Here is a 19041-nt window from a genome sequence, read left to right on the forward strand (position 1 = left end):
TGAACTTTTTTTTTTTAACATTTACTAGCTGCTTGTATTTCATCATGGCAATGAAAAACAAACAAATACAGTGAGCCTCGGAGAATTCATGCAGCTTGTTCAAGGTCATGAAGCTAGATCATGACAGAGTTCTAGGCAGAACTCAGATTTTTTTTTCCAGTTTCCCTCAAGAGAGATAGATGATGGCCACAGCAGAATCTCCCTCCCTTACCTCTGTTTCTGTAACTTTCTCACTCTACTGCTAACTTGTGAATCAATGGGACACATGTGGACCAATAGCAGGCAGTCACATGGCCACTCTACCCCAACTCAAAATCCTGTTTTAGATTCTGAAACCAGATATGGTCCATAAAGTTCCACCAGTTCAAATGTGAAATGCCGTGACCTCTGCCCAAATGTGAGGTACAGCAATAGAGAGCTGAACAAAAACAGGACGGAGTTTAGTGGGAGGCGCATGGGTTTTGGCTATGGTACATGGCTTCAAATTCATTTCATTGTTCATTTGCCTGGCACAAGTGTCTCAATAAATTCATCTGACCCATATTCCCAAATGTCCAGTGGAAGCAGCAGCATGCACTGGCATCCGTGGTAAGTAAAGTTACAGTACATCACCACTATCCCAGACTCTTTCAATGTCCCACCTTGTCTAACTTTCATGACATCCCAGAGAGACTCTGGGGACTGAAGTGACCCTAGGAATGACCGAAGCAAGAGATCTGGATTTGAACCCAAGCTCTTACCATTGTCACCTTACCCTGGGTGACAGTACATCTACTCCATGGGGTTCTTGAAAGGATAAGTCAGTCAGCACACATCCAACAACAGAACTATGAGCTTGGGAGGGTGACCAGGCGTTGCATTCAACTCGGTGAGCTCTATGCTGCTGGATAAAGAGTAAAAACAAACTCGAGGTAGGGAGGGAGACAGAGCAGGTAACTTGGTATAAAAAGGCCCCTCATTAGGAAAGCTGTGGAAACTAAAGCACAACAAATGGTTCACCCACGAAAATGAGGGCTGATGGGGGACTTGTGGAGTGCCTGGCTGTCTCCCAGAAGACTGAAACCAATAGTAAGGACAGATGGCCCCAGTAGCTATAACCAACACGAAAGGACATTGGTTGGTTTTGTGTCCCAAAAGGCAGGTCCTAGTGTCAGTGATACCCTTCCCAGGTTCACTATTCTCATTTCAGTATTTAATAGAAACATTAGAAGTCCTCTGACGAGCATCTAGTCTACCTATGTCACCCACACACTGCCCAAGGGCACTGGTTGACATCTGTGTTTTCCAACACAGTTCATGACTCCTTGAGTAAATAGCCAGGTTGGAGAAGGCCAGCCAAATGGCTGCTCTGAAAATTCTGATCCCTGTAGCCTTTGGCTTGACATTATCTTGCCCACGCCAGGCAAGGCCTGGGTCCATTTTTCCTGGGCATGAGATTCCAAAGAACACTGTTGTTGTATGACTTTCCTGAGGAGACATGAAGGGCACTGTGACAGACCCAAGAAAGGATTCCTCCTAAGACTCACTTAGTGAACCAGTGAGCTTACTGGGCCTACTCACAGGACCATGGATGACTCAAAGCACCTGTATCAACAAAGAGCTCACTGTAGCATGCGTGGTAAGTCAGGAAAAAGAAAATCCCTGGAGGTCCTGGCATGACTTGCAGGGTACTCAGCCTGAGGAAAAGTCTACTCTCCCCACTAATTGTTACAGCTTATATAACCAAGAGGAAGGGTCTTGTGAATCTTGTACCTTTCAGGAGCTTCCTGTGCCTTGTAAGTTCTCTGTTTACTTTCTGAGTCTTACATGATTCGCTCCAGGTGGCTAGCCTCGATATCATCCACACGGTCCTGGCTTTACGGATAAGGAGAATACAAATGTTGCAGGTTCACTGAGGCATCTACACACATTTTTACAGAAGGCCAGGGAGTTAGACTGCATGTAGTGGGATCACATTCCCCCAAGAGAACTCCTGTGATGGGTAATAATGTTTTAAACTGTGATGTGACATTTGGGCATCAGTGGATACCCACGTATGTTGAAGGTGCCGGAATGGGTAATATCTGCCAAGGAAAGGCACAGGAAGTGAGTGAAACCAGCCCAGGAGATAGATTCTGTGGTCTGCAAACAGCAAGACTGCAGAAACAGGGTTGCCCAGGCACACATCATAGATAGACCCTAGACACCAAATACAGAGACATGGGGTTTAACTCCTGCCCTTTTGTGTTTTGTTCTGTTTTGTTTTGTGGCTTTGTACAAGTCTTCCTTTTCTTTCATCCTTCCTTGTGGCTTAGCAGTCTTTCCTTTTGGAATGGGATCATCTGCCATGTACCACTGAATTGTTGAAATACGTATTGGAGCCACAGCCAAGATCCTCCGAGTATCAGCGGAAAACTTACGTGTAGACTTTTGAGCAATGCTGGGACTTAGTAAGGATGCACAGCTCCTCAGCATGGTCCAGTGGGTTTTGTGTTATGCAGTGCACATGTTAGGTCTTCAAGCTGACAAAAAGCAGGCCTGTGTGTCTTCACCTTCATTGCCAACTTAAGTAGGAGAACTAGGCATACCCCTAGTGTCTGTGAGAATGTTCCCAAAGGGTATTTACTGAGGAAGGGCGACCCACCCTGAATGTCAGTGACACTGACACATGGGCTGTGACCCAGCAGAGTCCCCAAGCTCTTGCTCTGCCTCCTAGCCTGTCGCCATGTAGGCGGAGGTCTTCTACCAGACTCTACCACCACAGTGGACTGAAGGACCTGAAATCAGGAGCCCAGGTTAATCCTTTTTCTCCTTTAAGATGCTTATGTCATGATTCTGGAAGCTGAGACTTTATCTCAAGAAAATAGAGAAAAGCAAAAAGTTAATAACACCTAGAGACTCACAAAATTATTTCTAAAAATAAAAGTCAATTATTCTTTTTTTTTAAATTTCACACATGAGTACAATGCATTTTGATCACCCCACCCTCTGTCCTTCTGCTCCAACTCCTCTTTAAGAAAATAATAAAACTAAAAGTTGAGTCCTTTTAAGATTAGTTAGGCAGATTTAGTAAGACTTACCAAAGGGCTAGGAGATAGTTCACTCAAGTGTTTGCCTTGCAAGCCTGAGGAACTGAGTTTGATCCCCAGAGGCCAATGTTTAAAAAAAAACAAAAAACAAAAAAAAACTAGGTATTATGAAATTTACTTGCAATGGTAGGGCTGAGGAAGCAGAAATAGGCTGGTCTCTAAGCTTTCTGGCAGCCAGTCTTCTTGGAGAGTTGCAAGCCAGTGAAAAGTCCTGCCTCAAAAATGGGTGGATGGAGTCTAGGGGATATTACTTAAAGTTGTATTTGGCATCTGCATGTACATCCAGACATGTGTATGTGCAACACACACACACACACACACACACACACACACACACACACAGAGGGAGGGAGGGAGGGAGGAAGAGAGAGAACATAGCAAGAAGAGAAAGAGGAGAAATACATATAAATAAACAAATACAGAACATATATTAAACAATATATATTTTAAAACATTAATGAAGGGTTTTGTGAATAACTTGTGTTTTTTCTTAGTACCGGGTGTCTCTCTGTAGTACTACCTATCTTGGAACTCACAATGGAGACCGGCTTGGCCTGGAACTCAAAGAGATCCACCTGCCTCTGCCTCCCTAATGCTAGGATTAGAGTGCACCAGTTCCTCCAGCTAATTGTGCCTAACATCTAATATACAAAGCTAGATGAGATAAATCTTTGACTATAAAGTCCAAAATTGGCTTATGAAAAAAAAAGTTGAAAAAGAACAATTATTAACAAAACTGAAATATCCCAAACTTACAGGCATGACTTCTAACTTTCATTCTTTCCCACGGGAACAGCTTCCCTCATCTTTGGATGGAAGTAATGCTGCAGTCAACCAAGCTAAGGGCTCGGGGCTCGGACTCGGGGCTTGGGGCTCGGAGCTCGGGACTCAGAGCTTAGGACTCGGAACTCGGGGCTTGGGGCTCGGAGTTCGGGACTCAGAGCTTAGGACTCGGAACTCGGGGCTTGAGGCTCAGTGCTCGGGACTCGGGGCTGGGGCTCGGGGCTCGGGACTCTGGACTCGGAGATGCTCGGGACTCGGGACGGCTCTGGACTCGGGGCTTGAGGCTCGGGGCTCGGGGCTCGGGAGGGCTCTGGACTCAAGGCTTGAGGCTCGGAGCTCGGAGCTCGGGGCTCGGGACTCGAGGCTCGGGGCTCGGGACTCGAGGCTCGGGGCTTGGGACTCGAGGCTCAAGGCTCAGGGCGGGTGTGCACAGAGGCACATCCCTTTGGACATAGTGGTCAGTACACGGAAAGATGGATAGTCCCGTCCACAGTCCTCTGAAAGACTGAAAGAAATACCAAGGCAAAAAACAAAAGTATGTCTTCCTTCACTATTAGTCAGAGCTGCATCACCTGGGGCTTAAGAAGAAAGACTCCTTCCCTCTATAACTGAATGATAATGGAAGTACTACAGAACAAGACAGCAAGGAAAAGATCTAGTGACTTACTGGAGACCCTGAACCCTTTCCATTCTTTGGAAGTTCCATTCGTCAAACAAAACAAGCAAAAAATTATATTTCTTTTTGCTTTGTAATACACTTTGACGTGTGCCTCCTGCAACAACAACAAAGCTATGGGGAATAAACACATGAGTAGGAGTGAAAGTGCTAGACTTCAGAACGGAAATGGTCTCAGGGAAGTTCACTTTGTCTCCAACACCTTTCAAGTTTCCTTTTTTAAAGAAGAGATGCCGCTGAGGTATGTAGCTCAGTGGTAGAGCCCTTGACCAGCATGCATAAGGTCTTAGGTTCAATTCCCCGTAACTACAGAAAAATCAAACTTGAATCTCATTAATCAGGGAAAATAAAATAGACATCGGAAGTGGAGAGAGAAAGGGAACTGGATAAGAGAGGGGTGGGGTAGGGAATGAGGGAAGTGGGGAGTCAGGTTCCAGGAGAGCAGGGATGGGGGCTGAGAGGGCTAGAACAGAGAAGGGAAATTGGCATTGGAGCATCTCTGGGATGAGCTGGAATAGGAGGGATGATATGAGGGTCACCCTAGCTGAGACTCCTAGCATTGGGGAGACTGAGACTGAAATGGCCAGTACCCTTCCAACAGGGGGAGGGGCACACTAACCCACCCACAAAACCCTCAACCCAAAATTTGGCCTGCCTACCTACAAGATGTACAAGGATAAAAGATAAAACAGAGACTGGAGGAATGGCCAACCAATGACTGACCCAACTTGAGACCCAACCCAACAGGATATCTGAGAGGTTTCATCCAGCGGATAGTGGAAACAGATGCAGGAGTCTCGTGGAAGAGTTAGGGGAAGGATTAAAGGAACTGGAGGGTCATGAATACCCCACGAGAAGACCTACAAGCCAACTAACCTGGATCCATGAGAGCTCACAGAGCCTGAATACATGGACTGGTCTCCTACATATAGGAAGCTGATGGGGCTGCTTGGTCCTCAAGTGGGTCTCCTAACAATTAGAGCAGAGGCTGTGTCTGACTTGGACTCTGTTGCCTCCCTCGGGATCCCATTTTCCTAGCAGGGCTGCCTTGTCCTGCCTCAGTGAAAGAGGAGGCAGTTAGCCCTGATGTGACTTGATGTGCCAGGGTGGGTTGGTACCTGTGGTGGGGGTGGAGGTATGGGGGGAAGTGGGTGGCAGGACGGGACTGGTAGGAGGGGATGGAGTGAGGTTGCGATTGGAATGTAAAATGAACAAATAAAGAAAGTAATGAAAAACGAAACTAAGTCAAGTCAGCCTCATAAAGAAGAGAGAGATAGTAGCAGACTGTTCAACTAATCATTGGGAAGCCCTGAGATAGCCCACAGGAAGCTCTTGGCTGGTCATACATTCATTCATGCATGTTTATTTCTCCCACCCTTGCCTGATTCTTCTCCTCCTGGTGCCAAGTAACTGGCTCTTCACAGAGTTCATGCCAAGGTGCTTATTAATGACATCAGTGAGTGCCCCGCCACCTGGCATGGGGCAACCACAAACACTGACGCAACTCCAGCCACATTTTGATATTAAAAGTAAAACCTCAGAGGGCAGAATGCAGTGGAAAGTTTCTTTGCCGCATTGTTTTGTTTACCCTCTCTTTCTATAAAGCCTCCCATTGGTAGAGGTTTGGGGCGTGGGGACCACCAAATGGTGAAGGCTACTGCTCCTCCCTTCTCTAACCATTAACCAGCAGAGACTCTAGGCAAACAAGATTTAATGGGCAGTCTCCCCCAAGCCTTACTGTACTGTACTGTGCACGTGCTAGGATCCCAGGCAGCAACGCAGAGCCAGCGGGAACAGCCTGAGCCCACTGCAGATGTAAGTCACCCCCCCCCAGAGCACACTGTGCCTCCTGCTGCATCTGCCAGCCCCCCGCCCCCCACTTCTGCATCTTCTCCAGAACACAGCCATGCCTGCCGGTGGCCTGTTTGAGATTTTTAATAGATGAACTTGACAACAGCCAGCTGTGACATGAGGCAACCAGCAGGGGATTTTCCAGATGCCAGAGTCTGTGGGTCACCCGCGGGGGGTGTTGGTTTCCCCTGGTTCCTGCTTTGAGAGAGGCTGCCACTGAGAACTGTAGCCATGTTTTATTACCACCTGTTGCCTGACGAAGCAGCTTTGGCATCCAGGAATGAGAGGGAATCTCAGAGCTAAAATGGATAAGTATTGTTTTAAATTATCTGTATTATTAGTAGGCCTGGCTAGTGATCAATGAAGACACTGACACTTGTTATATTTTAAAATAGCCTTAGTTAACCTCGGGCAGGGCAGACATTAATCCTCTAAACTACTTCCCATAGTGAGGCAGATATGGGATCCCTGCCCCAATCCCATGCCATCTGCTTCTAATAATTTCTATCAAGCTACCTCCCATCCGTAATCCCAAATACTTGCTAATGTTCTTCATCTGGGCTGAATCTCCATCCATGCTGGCCATGTGCTTCTCTTCCATCTAATCCATGGCGGCCTTCCTCTCCTCTCCTCTCGGGACCCTCTTCGTCTCCTGGAGGTCTTTCTTTTTCTTCCCTGTGGTGGTCTTTCTTCTTCTTCCCAGGATTCCTCTCTCCAAACCCCACCTATCTCCTTTGCCCTGCCCAGGTGGGATGGCTTTTTATTCATCAAAAGGGGGAATCACAGAGACAGCAAGGAGTAATTAGCATCAAAATACATTAGAGCATCCCCCACTAGACAAGTGCCAGGCAACACTATGGGGTAGGGGTGGGGTGCACAGCTGGTACACACAGGGATACTCTAAAGGGTCCCCATACATCCTTCCTGTCATAACTCCTCACTTGGCAACCTGGGGTGGAGATGGTACAGCTAGAAGAAGAGCCTGCATTAACTATCTGCATTATACCAAGAGCTGTCATGCCTAAAGCCCTACTTGTTTCAAGTCACTTTAAAGATGAATGGCAAGGAAGATATTACCAGAAAGAAACACACGGCCCTTCGCCTTTCTGTAGGCTGGCCTGAAATAGCCACCTTGTTGGCCATGTGGTTTTTAGGGGAGATAGGCGAGGTGGCTCTTAAGATGTACACCCAGTCCTACATGGAAGCTCCTCTGCTTTGCCCAGCTCAGCTTTCCTAGCTCTACAGCGAGTTGCAGTATGACTCATAAAGTAAGTTTGTATAAGTCATTCATTGATGACGGCCACAGCAGGCATTCACAACAGTCTTTTGAGGCAAGGGGATTTAGCCTCCCATCCTCAGGTTTGGCACAAGAGTGAGGCACACAGTTAAACCCAGAAACAGCACAAAGAGGGAAGAAGTGCAGCTTACTCTTGACCGGGGACCTTTCCCCCAAGGGGGATTCATAGACAGGTATGGCCCAGTGCAGAAAAACCAAGGTGTCCCTGTGTAGAACACAAAGACAGGGCCAGAGCGAAGGGAAGAAGAAAGGCTTCCTGGAGGCAGTGACCAAGCACCCGAGTGTCAAGGGTCAAGAGGGAATGAGACAGGTGAGAAAAGGAAGGGACTTACAGAGAGGAGTCATATGGGGAGGAGTCAAGATAAGGCCATCTTTATCTCCAGGTCTCAGGCCAGGACAGAGTTGAGCAAATACTGAGTAACTGTAGGGACCTGACCTGCCTTGCCAGCCCTGCCCTGTCCTGCCCTAACCTCTGACCTGACCTATAGCAAAGTAACAATCTGGCGTCTACCAGGAGGAACCTACGACACCCAGAGTGCTGCAGACAAACAGCAAGCAGTACAACTTAAGACTGAAGGACTGGGGGCCATGAGCACCCTGAGCCTACATCTGTGGGGGTGACCTTCTGGGGAACCACTGGGGATCCCTGGAAAACTTAGCTTCTGCACAGTTATGTCCTACATGCCAGGACCGCTGCTACATGCCAGTCACCGCTGCTACTTTTCTGGATTGGGTTACCTCCAAAACATTGTCTTAGGGTTTTGAACCATAACTTGTTTTGTTGTTATTGTTGGAGAATTTTGCACACGGATATATGTTCTGATCAAATCCACTCCCCCATTACTTCCTTCTAAGAGCCTCCCCTACTTCCTACAATATCCTCCCCAAAGTGTGTGTGTGTGTGTGCACTCGCGAGCGTGTGTTTATGTGTATGTGTGTGTGTGTGTTTTAAATCATGAGTCCACTTAGTGTTGCCCATATATGCGTGGGTGTAGGGCCATTTACTGAAGCATAACTAGTCTCTCTCAAGATCAGTGTTCCTGAGGAGACCTGATCCTCCTTTTCCTGGACGCCATCAATGGAGACCTACTACTGTTGCTCTGCTACAGAACAGTAACACACTGCCTCCTCTAGTCTTTTCTCAAGCCTGCCTTAGCAGAGAATATTTCTTTTTTTTTTTTTTCTTTTTTCTTTTTTTTTTTTTTTTTTTTTTTTTTGCAGTAGACAGAGGTTAACACAGAGGTGGCCAAGCCGACATCAAGACTTTAAAAACTGGCACAGACTATAAAAAGGCAAATTTACAAAATTAAAGCCCAAGGACACCTAGCTTGACAAGTGTCTGCGCACTGCCTTCTAGAGGGTATTCATGTCACTCCATCCACCCCTATTTCATGCCCAGTGATTTTTTTTATGCTGATGTGGAATCAAAAGGAAGCCCATTTTGCAGAGTCTAGTACTGTGCAAACTTGAGCATGGTTTGGCAAGCCTTCAGTTCTGAAGGAGAGCTTGGCCGGATATAGATCCTCAGTTGACTGTTTTTACTTGTTTGTTTGCTCGCTTGCTCATTTTCTTGATATTTTTTACTCAAATATCAGTAGCATGGTACTTAAGCTGTCTAAGTTTTTGGCTGCCTACAGTTGAATTACTAAAGTTTATTTTGAGGGGATTTTTTTTTGTTTGTTTTGTTTGTTTTGTTTGACAAGACTTGCATGAAAATATCTGCAAAATGCTCGAGGATGTGCTGGACATTTAACAAGGGCACAGAGTAGAACACATCTTCAAATGAAATCCTGAAGCCCATGGCTCTGGTGTGGTTGTCTGGGTCAACAGCCAATGTGAAGGAAAGAATGAGGAGAAAGTGGGGTCTTGGTCTGCCTCAAATAGCACTATGTACCCCTGACTCTGCGGCTGCCATACAATCTAACAAGCGCTCTTGATTTGGCAGGGCCTGGTCAACTAAAACAATGCCACTTGTTCTGTACATCTGTCTCCTCTGGCTCTCCACCAGTGGCCTCTGTCAGGATCAGCAAAACACCACCTACACTGCTGATTGTTCAAGGAGCCATTACCGAAGACTGGCAGCCACTAATGTTGACTTTGCCTTCAACTTGTATCAGCAACTAGCGGCTCTGAATCCTGACGAGAACGTCTTACTATCCCCAGTGGGCATCTCCATAGCCTTGGCCATGCTATCCCTAGGCCCTTGGGGCCACACCCAGCCTCAGCTTCTCCAGGGCATGGGCTTCAACCTCACAGAGACACCTGAAGCTGAGGTCCACCAGGACTTCCAGCACCTCTTTCACCTTCTCAAGCATTCCGACACTGGCTTAGGGATGAAAATGCACAACACCATATTCTTTGACCAGAAAATAGAGCTGCATGAGTCATTCAAAGAAAATATTAAATACAATTATACATCAGAGTTCTCGAACATCCCTTTCAAGAAGTGGATTAAAGATGCGCAGCCTGCTAAGAATGAGACGCAGGGGAGACGTGCACAGATGTCATCCAACCTGGATAGTCCCGCTACCCTCATCCTGCTCAACGAGAATGTCCTTAAAGGTACTGATCACCTCTCCTTCCCATCCTAATGAAGTTCCATCCTGCCACAGATCTCCTCAGAGCCCACAAAGCCATCCCACATCCAGTGGCCTAGAGATCACAGCCATCTCCGACCAAGTCCTGCTCCTAAAAAAAAAAAAAAAAAAAAAAGGCTAGTCGCTACCAGGTTGGAACTAAAATATCCACAGCAGTGGTCTTGGGAAATCCCTAAAGGATGTGTTAAAAATTAGAGATTCCAGAACTTATGACGGACCTGAAACAAAACCTCTACAGGAAATCCCAGGGTGTGTCATTATGTGTGCCTCCACCAACCTAACGTCACTTTTATGATCAGTTGGTTTGGAGACACCTCACCCCTGAGAATCTTCTTGTAAAGCACGTATTCTCAGGTGAAGGTGAAGCTCCCATCTTCCTTGGGAAACAATCCTTTATGTCACAACTAAGGATGTGATAGGATGAGATGTTGGTACCCTATAAGCAGAAGCCAGGAAGGCTGCTGGACATGTGACTCACAATCCTACTCATAATGTACACAACACACAAACACACAGAACACACACACACACACACACACACACACACACACACACAAATAAACATAGACCCAGAACACACACACAGCCACAGCCCCCATGGTGTCATCAGCCCTAAATAGCCCAACTGTCAAGGTTGAAAGACTTGGTCTAGAACTCCCCATGTTTTCTGCCTTATCTAGCCTTGTGTCTCAGCACTTTTCCTTCTCTAAGATCTCAACACAGAACATATATACACACACATACATAGCATGCACAAATACAGACACACACATTGCACACATACACAAAGAAGCAAACAGCACACTCTTACAAAAACATACATACAAACACACACATTCACAAATATACAAACACATACACATATACATACATACAAAAAATATATATAGAGAGAGAGAGAGAGAGATGACTATAGCAAATTCCTCTTCTGTCCTTGAGCAAGCTTGCCTCCACAGAAGCTGAGTGAACCTCCTAATAGCGCTGTGACAAGTCACCATGGATGGGTAGCTGTATGCATTTGATGTCTGAGGACTGTGGAACTCAGAAGCCAATTAGTCACACTGTTCGGGGCTAGCTCCTGAAGGAAGCAACTGAGGGGGATTGGTGCTGCAATCAGAGGAGCTTTGACTCAGTCTAAGAAGCAACATTCTTTCTGAGGATGAGGGGCCACTCTGAGCCAGAAGGCATCCTGTATCCTGACTCTATACATAGAAAGCCTAATGGTCTGGAATGCCCTCATTCCAAGTGACAGAGATACGAGCCTCCTCCAGGAGCTGGCCAGACTGTCTAGATGGCTCATTTCCCCCAAAGCCTACTTCAAGCCTAGAGGAACAGACAGAAGTCTAGATTAAGTGGGGTCTGCCCTAAGTCCAAGGGCCAGAGCCCCTTTACTCTTCCCTCACTCTGTTTGAGCACCAATCGCCAGAAGAGCTAAGCTTCAGCCACCAGAGAGATGGGGGACAGGATGACAGCTTCACAGCATCACATGCTGCTTCGGCTGCTGTTGTGCCACTCTGTTACTTGCAGAACAGGCTGTAAACCCCAGGGGAATCGTCACATCTCCCAGGAAGCCTGGGGCAACTCAAGTCGGGGATAGTCCTGGCATGCAGCAGGTAGCTGCATAGCTAGTTTCTGCAGGAACAGTTAATGCTCTGCTGCCTCAGGAGAGGGTGTCCAGGCTTTATTTTTCTACAAAACTAATGATCCATACCCATCTCTTCCCCACCTTCACATCTTTCCAGGCATGTGGGAACTTCCCTTCAACCCAAAAAATACCAAACTGAAGGATTTCTATGTGCTCGAGAAGCGCACAGCGACAGTACCCATGATGGTCCAGTCGAGCAATATCGGTTATCTTGATGACTCAGAGATCCCCTGCGAGGTGGTAAAGATGAAATCCGTGGGAAATGGAACTACCTTCCTCATCCTTCCAAACAAGGGACAGATGAACACTGTCACCGCTGCACTTCATCGGGACACAATTGACAGATGGGACAGGCTTCTGACCACAAGGTAATAAGCCCTCCTGCCTGCATGTAGGTTTCTATAAGGCATATGTTTCTGGAAAATGAGGCAGGTAGACTACTTTCTCCAAGACACACCACCCAAGGCCTGACCTTTCCCCATAGACTGTGAGGTTCTCTGACCTGGAGGTTATACTTATAGTCCCTATATCACAGAAATAGTTTGGGACATAGCCCAAGTCTAGTCCCCCTTTCTTGTGTATTTTATAGCCATAGCCATCCTCTACATTATAATTTTATGCCAATTCTTTGGAGGGAGCCTACCAAACACCAAGCTCCCCACATTTCTATTTCCTTAGCTGGCTTACTACAAAGCAGGCCTTGCTGTAGATACTTGCAGCCACTGTAAAGTACAGTGCAATGGCCTTTGCAATGTGGGAAACCGGCCATGGTGAAAATTTCATGAACGGTCTTTCCTGTCTATATAGAACCATCAGCATTGTGATCGTCTGAGTCTCCACTCTGTCCACACATTCGGCTCCTTTTAAAAGAAGTCTAGAACTTCTCTAGCCCATATCTCCAAGAATTTCCAAATTCCTCAAGCCAGTAAGCAAGGCTTCTGAACCACACTGTCAGATGCTCACAGAAATCACCCCACTCCTGGTACCAGTTTGTTGTATTAGTTCATTCTTCATCATTGTCACGAATACCTGAGAGAAACATTTAAAAAGACAGAAAGATACATTTTGGTCTATAGTTTAAGAAGCTCCAATCCTTAGTTGGCCTCGTTGCTTCTGGGCCCATCTGTGGGGAAGCAGAACACTGGCTCCTTTTTGCTCCTTTTCAGTGAAGAAACCCAACCCTCATTTAGGATGGGTCCTCCATCTGCAATTAAACCTCTTTGGAAACACCATCACATATACACCCAAAAGTGTGTCTCCTAGGTGATCCTAAAATCCTATCTTTATACTTTTAGCCTCAACCTTTTTCCCCATCACACATCCTACACTTAGTTCATATCCTGGACTGGTGGCCTAGACCATAGACTCCCAACCTCTTGATGCTCACCAAGTTCTCTCTGTTGTCCAAGTTAGCCATGCACCTTTCTGGACTACTGACCGCTATACCGGCTGGCGGGGAGGAGGGTTGACTCATCAGTGTTAGGGTGCTGAGTCTTTTACTCCTGGTACCTCAGCTACCCTCTCTGGCCCAAGCTTCCAAGCTCCCAGCAGTACACAGTAGAGAGCATGACTTTGCAGGCTTCAGGGCTTGGAGACAGCATAGATGTGTATAGCTTCTTCATGGCACAGCAGAACATCTACTGCTAAGGGCCATGTCACCTTGTCATCACGGTGATGCTGGTGGCTGCTCTCAGCCCGAGCTATTTTTGGCTTGAGACTCTGTCCTGTCCACTGAGTCATCCTGATCACTGACTCCTCTCCTCAGAGTCCATAGACATATACATCTGACTGGCTAGTCCCCTGGCCAGAAAGACACCCCAGCCCCCCAGCAGGTATAGACTTGAAAACCCCAGGCTGCTTCCTAGACTTCTTCACTCCTGGAAAGGCCCTTCCCCAAACATCTCTTAAGTCCTTGTAAAAATAAATAAGCCAATTTACATACTTCCAGTATACAACATCATAGGGTAAAATTTCCAATTACAAAAGGGTGGATTGGAAAGAGAGAAATAGACCAAAGCAAAACTGATGATCAGAAGGGCAAAAACAATATCCTGAAATTTCATGTCTAGCATCTAAGCCCCTTGGTGGCCTCACCCAGGCTCCAACAGCTTTGGGTAGTCCCATTTCTCCCCTTTATGCCTATAGGTGATGTAGTCTGTCTACTGAGATAATTCCTCCCTGTGCTTGAAGTTTTCCTTGGCAGTCATCCCAAAGTCCTGTCATGTTCAACATTCTGGGGTCTCCATCAAATCTTTACATAGCCTTTTCAGGACCTCTGCATAGGAAATCTATACTAGACATTGCTTGGCCTCAGAGACTTGCTGGAAACTTGGTGCCAGCTTCTAAGACTCCTCATCTTTTCATGTCTACTGAACTTTCCAATGTGGATGAGGCCAAGTTCTGATGCCAGTTTGACATGCTACCCCTTGAATCACAGATGCACTAGCCTCTGTATGCCTTTATATCTGAGGCTCAGATGATACATTCCTAGGCAGCAATTTCTTACAGGCATTTTGAAGACCCTACTACTTCAAGTGCTATCCTTTCAAATAAGTATTTATTGTGAGTGGGAACTTGCCCTCATGGCTCTTTTCTTATTATCCCAATGCCAAGTCTCTGATTTCTCATTAACAAATTATTTAACAAAAATATGTTCACTTTATCTAAACCCATCCTCCCCTCAACTTTAAACAAGATTAAGTTCCTTCTGTCACCAAAGTACACATTTACCACACCTTTCTGCTCTGATTTTCTGATGTCTTTCCCCATAAATCTGGTTACACTCAGTAAGTAATAGCAATACCACAACTTGGATGGTGTTCTCTTGAAATTTCCTCCGCAAAACAACTTAGCCCACTGCTTATGGGCTCATCTGTATTAAAGCCGAATGCAGGCATTCTCTCTACCATAATGTAAACTCAATGGCCTGTTGTCTAATTCCCAGTAGTCTTCCTTTCCAGATGAAACTATGTGATTCAGGACTTCACTGTCAGCATTTCTAGTAGCAATCTGGCTTGCACACTCTTACCAGATTTTCTTATCAAACTCTAGGGTTTATCTAGACCGCAGGTCCAAATTATGCTAAATTCATCCACAAAACCATTTCCAAGGGTCTAAAAACAGGTAGTCACAGCAACAACCCCACTTCTGGTACTAATTTTCTATATTTGTTAGTCTTCTCATTGCTATAACAAATATTTAACAGACGCCTAATGTAAGGTGGTTTTATTTTAGGGTCCTTGGCTAAAAGGAGACATAGTCAGTCTATCATGATGGAAAGGTGATGGCAAGGCTGTGATATAGCTGGTTATATTGTATCCACACTTGAGGAAACATAAGAATAAATGCTGTGGTCATTAGGCTTTCTACTCCTTATTCCCCTATTTTTTATATGTTAAAAGAGTATTTATTAGATTGGCTTACACACTATAGTCTAGGTGGTCCAATAATGGAAGTCTCTCCCTGGCTGAGAAACAACCAGAAGTTTCTCAATCCATGAGTCTGGGTGGCTTAGCAGTCCAAATCTGGTGCTGAAGACCTAGAATATTCCTGGAAAATAATTGATCTTCGTTCTACACTAGAAGTCAAAGTGCTGGATTCTGATGGCAGCAAAAAAAAAAAAAAAAAAAAAAAAAAAATAGCAGAAGCAGCTAGTGGTTGCAGCTGCCAAGTAGGTGAAAGGTCAGATGAGCATGCCAGCTAGACATGAAAACAAGGAGGAAAATACAAAAGCTTTTCCCTCTTATGTCTCTTTTCCACATCTCATAATATCAGAACTCAGGTTATTTAGGAGGGCCCTCCCTCCTTTTTAAAACATCTCTAAAAATGTTTTCATATGTATGTCTTTAAGTGTGTCAGCGGCCTTAACAGTACATTGGCTAAGCCATATGTGATAAGGATATTAGCAGAAGGGGCAGGACTTGGTTTTGGGGACATAGACTCATCTGTGTAGCTGGGCCAAGACAACCGCCCCTGTGCAGGAGTTCTCTCCACTACTCTGCTACCAGAAAGTTCTTCAGAGACCATAAGGACTGATCAGTGTTCCAGCTACATCACAGATATAATCAGATTAAAGAAATAATCCAGGAAAGATGGATTTGGTAATTCAAGGACCCAGAGAAAAAGCTTGGCATATGAGGAAGAGACAGTTCCTGCTTTTGCCCTGCCCTTCATGCCTGCAGAGTGAGTCAGGCTGGTGGTACAAATGCTGATGGGATAAGACAAAGAAATGAGCATCTGTCTGGGAAAGGATGTGCAACTATCTACTACCCAGGCCTAGCCACAGACCCGCTAACTTCTTCTGCTTCACCCTGAGCAGGCAGGTGACCCTGTACGTCCCGAAATTCTCCATGTCTAGTAACTATGACCTTAAAGATGTGCTGGCAGGCAAAGGCATTGAAGCCTTGTTCACCAACCAATCCAATTCAGGCATCTCCGGGACATCAACGGTAAGTGTCCCCAAGACACTTGGAGCCTTTTCTCCAAAATCGACACTAATAATCTTAACAGTAAGCAGCACAGCCCATTTGTGACTGGTCCCATAGGTCCAAAGCTGGAACCTCCAGGTCAAGCCCCTTCAACCACAGTTCAGTAAGCAGAAGCTCAGCAAGAAAAAAGGCCACACAGAAAGCTCATGACAAGGGACATAGCCCAGACAGCTACCCACCCACAAAGCCTCACAGAGAGGGGACACTGGACAACAAGATTGTCATGGCCGAAGCAAGAGCAGCCCCTGGCAAAAAGAAATGGAGGATGTAGTGAAAGTTTTCTTAACATCTCACCGAGGCTTCTACTCAATTCCATGCTTCAGCCTTCAGCTTGGTGTTCCCAATTCACAATTTCATTCGGGGTGTTTTGCTTGAATACCTACTATGAGCCCAAGCCTGAGCTGGGATCTGGATATGTTTCCATGACTCAGGTGTGGACGCTGTCCTCAAAACACAATGGCTTTGGATTCATGGAAGCCTTTCTTAGTGACAGTCAAGTTCAATAAATGTGCTGTGTAGATAGGTAAAGGCACTGAGGAAGCTCAGCCACACAAAAGCCTCCTTTAAAAAAATCATTTATTTATTTATTTATTTATATTTGAGAAAATAGAAAAGAGATTTTTTTTTTCAGTACAGCTGTACTAGAAGTGCAGAAGGATTAGGACACTGACCACTGAGCGGAGCTTCAAATTTATACGGGGCAGTGGACATTAGCCCAACCACCCAGAGGGATCCTTAGTTCAGCAATGGCAGAGAGCTCCATGTGGCCACAGAGTTAGCAGAAACAGTGACAGCAGCAAAACCAGTTGAACATTTGACCTTGGGTCTGTTGACCCAAAGTCTCAAATACTCAAGACCCACTGCAGAGATCCCAATCACAGATCAGTTTCTGCCTGGCTACAGGAGCTATAACAGGGACACACACACCCCCACCAGAGCCCTTCAAAGTTGCAGTGGAGCTGGTGAGAGAGTGCCCCACTCTCTCACAATGTAATCTACAATGTAATCACAATGTAATCTACAATGTAATCTACAATGTACAATGTAATCACAATGTACAATGTAATCACAATGTAATCTACAATGTAATCTACAATGTACAATGTAACCTACAATGTAATCACAATGTAATCTACAGGGATTACATTGACTGTCAACTATTGTTTAGTTGCCATTTTGGGATCCTTCCTAGGTTTCCTAAGCCAGCTGTCAACCACTTAGCTGTTTTCAGAAGCCTGTCTAATTTTAATCATGAAAGGGAACACACCAACAACCACAGACTTGCTTTTCTGCGTCAGCCTCGGCTCTCCTAGGCTGAGTAAGCACAAGTAACTTCATATGAGTTCAACTCTGCTGACTCCACGGCAGGCTGGCCAGAGTGAGGGCTAGGAGAGCCCAAAGCGAACCACGAGATCCAGTTTCTCTGAACTCTGTGTGGTAGGCGCAGCATGCCGTTCCCAAGAGAGTAGTTAGGTGCAGTCTGGGGCTTGGAGCTGCCGCTTAGACAAGGAACAAATACGTGACGTTTGGGGCACCTTGGCTCTTTTACCTTCCGTGGAACAGAGGGTTGCACTGTCCGTGCGATGAGATGCAGACAATTCCTGCCTCCCGACAAGGGCTTATTTCCTGCCTTTGGTGTGTTTCTCACAGGTGGTCCACAAGACCACGCTGCACGTGGATGAGAGCAGTGCACTGCCTGCTGCTACCGAGGGGGTTCCCCTACCCACGACATCTGAGCCACCAGTCACCATCATGTTCAACAGGCCCTTCATTGTCGTGATGTTTGACGACTGCACGTGGAACAGCATGGTGATGAGCAGAATCGTGAATCCGACCTAAGAGCATGTCCAGAGAAGCCACGGCACCGCCAAGCTTCGAGGGCAGAGAAGCTATTCACTAATCTTCCCCCGGTTTTCCCCAGCCCAACCAGACCTTCCTAATATTAGCTATCTTGTAATGAATATTGTTTGTACTCTCAAGACAAGTCATTGAGAAGGGAGCACTGAGAAAGTAGCAACCGTTATTAAAGGATTTTTTTTTTTTTTTGCAGACTCTGGGGTGTCCGAGCTGTTGCATTCTGATGAGGGCTCCCCTCTTGATTAACGCAGAGGTAGTGCCGTATCACTGTCCTCACGTGGAGGGACGAACAGAGAGAACGCTCTAGGGTCTTTCATGAGGGCACTAATCCTGTTCCCAAGCCTCAGGCCCTCTAACACCAGGTTCTGAAAATGAATCTGTGAGACATTCCATCCATAACATGGACAAGAAGGGTGACTCCAGCCAACAGACCACCTCTCTTTCTAACAGGAACAAGAACATGGTGCATCTTGGATCAGTTGCAGGTGCAGGGTGCAGTGTGTACAGGGAGGTGTGTGGCTTCAGAGGGAGAATGACCTGAGTCAGAGTCCGGCCAGGTCAGAGTATTTGCAGGACTGAGATCTCCTGAGACATCTTCAATCTATTCCTGGAGTCCCCCAATGAGAGTCGGAGTCTGTTGTTGATGTAAACACACTGGAATTTATTAAGCCGGTGTGACAGGGTCTGTCAAGCTCTTTCGAACTGGAGACCTTGAAGAACAGAAGCATGGACTTTTATAGGTTTTAGACAAAGAAATGAGTTTTACAGTGTGTGATTGGT

The 19041-nt window shown here is 46.1% G+C and overlaps 1 protein-coding gene across 1 annotated transcript; it reads left to right on the forward strand.

Annotated features, from left to right (window-relative positions):
- The first annotated feature begins 6201 nt into the window (after positions 1 to 6201).
- SERPINA6 (serpin family A member 6) lies at positions 6202 to 18448 on the forward strand. The gene is made up of 5 exons (XM_084792565.1): positions 6202 to 6342; positions 9621 to 10237; positions 12015 to 12285; positions 16236 to 16365; positions 18055 to 18448. Coding segments are annotated over exons 1-5 (1209 nt in total). The 5' UTR covers positions 6202 to 6340; the 3' UTR covers positions 18244 to 18448.
- Positions 18449 to 19041: the final 593 nt, after the last annotated feature.

Source organism: Acomys minous (assembly GCF_964271855.1).
Source record: "Acomys minous genome assembly, chromosome: 8".
Lineage (NCBI taxonomy): Eukaryota > Metazoa > Chordata > Mammalia > Rodentia > Muridae > Acomys > Acomys minous.

What these genes read in the sequence shown, in the direction of transcription:
- SERPINA6 (XM_084792565.1), top strand. An exon ending in CAACGAGAATGTCCTTAAAG is followed by an intron (nt 10,238 to 12,014) that starts GTACTGATCACC and finishes ACATCTTTCCAG; the next exon opens with GCATGTGGGAACTTCCCTTC. An exon ending in GACAGGCTTCTGACCACAAG is followed by an intron (nt 12,286 to 16,235) that starts GTAATAAGCCCT and finishes CACCCTGAGCAG; the next exon opens with GCAGGTGACCCTGTACGTCC.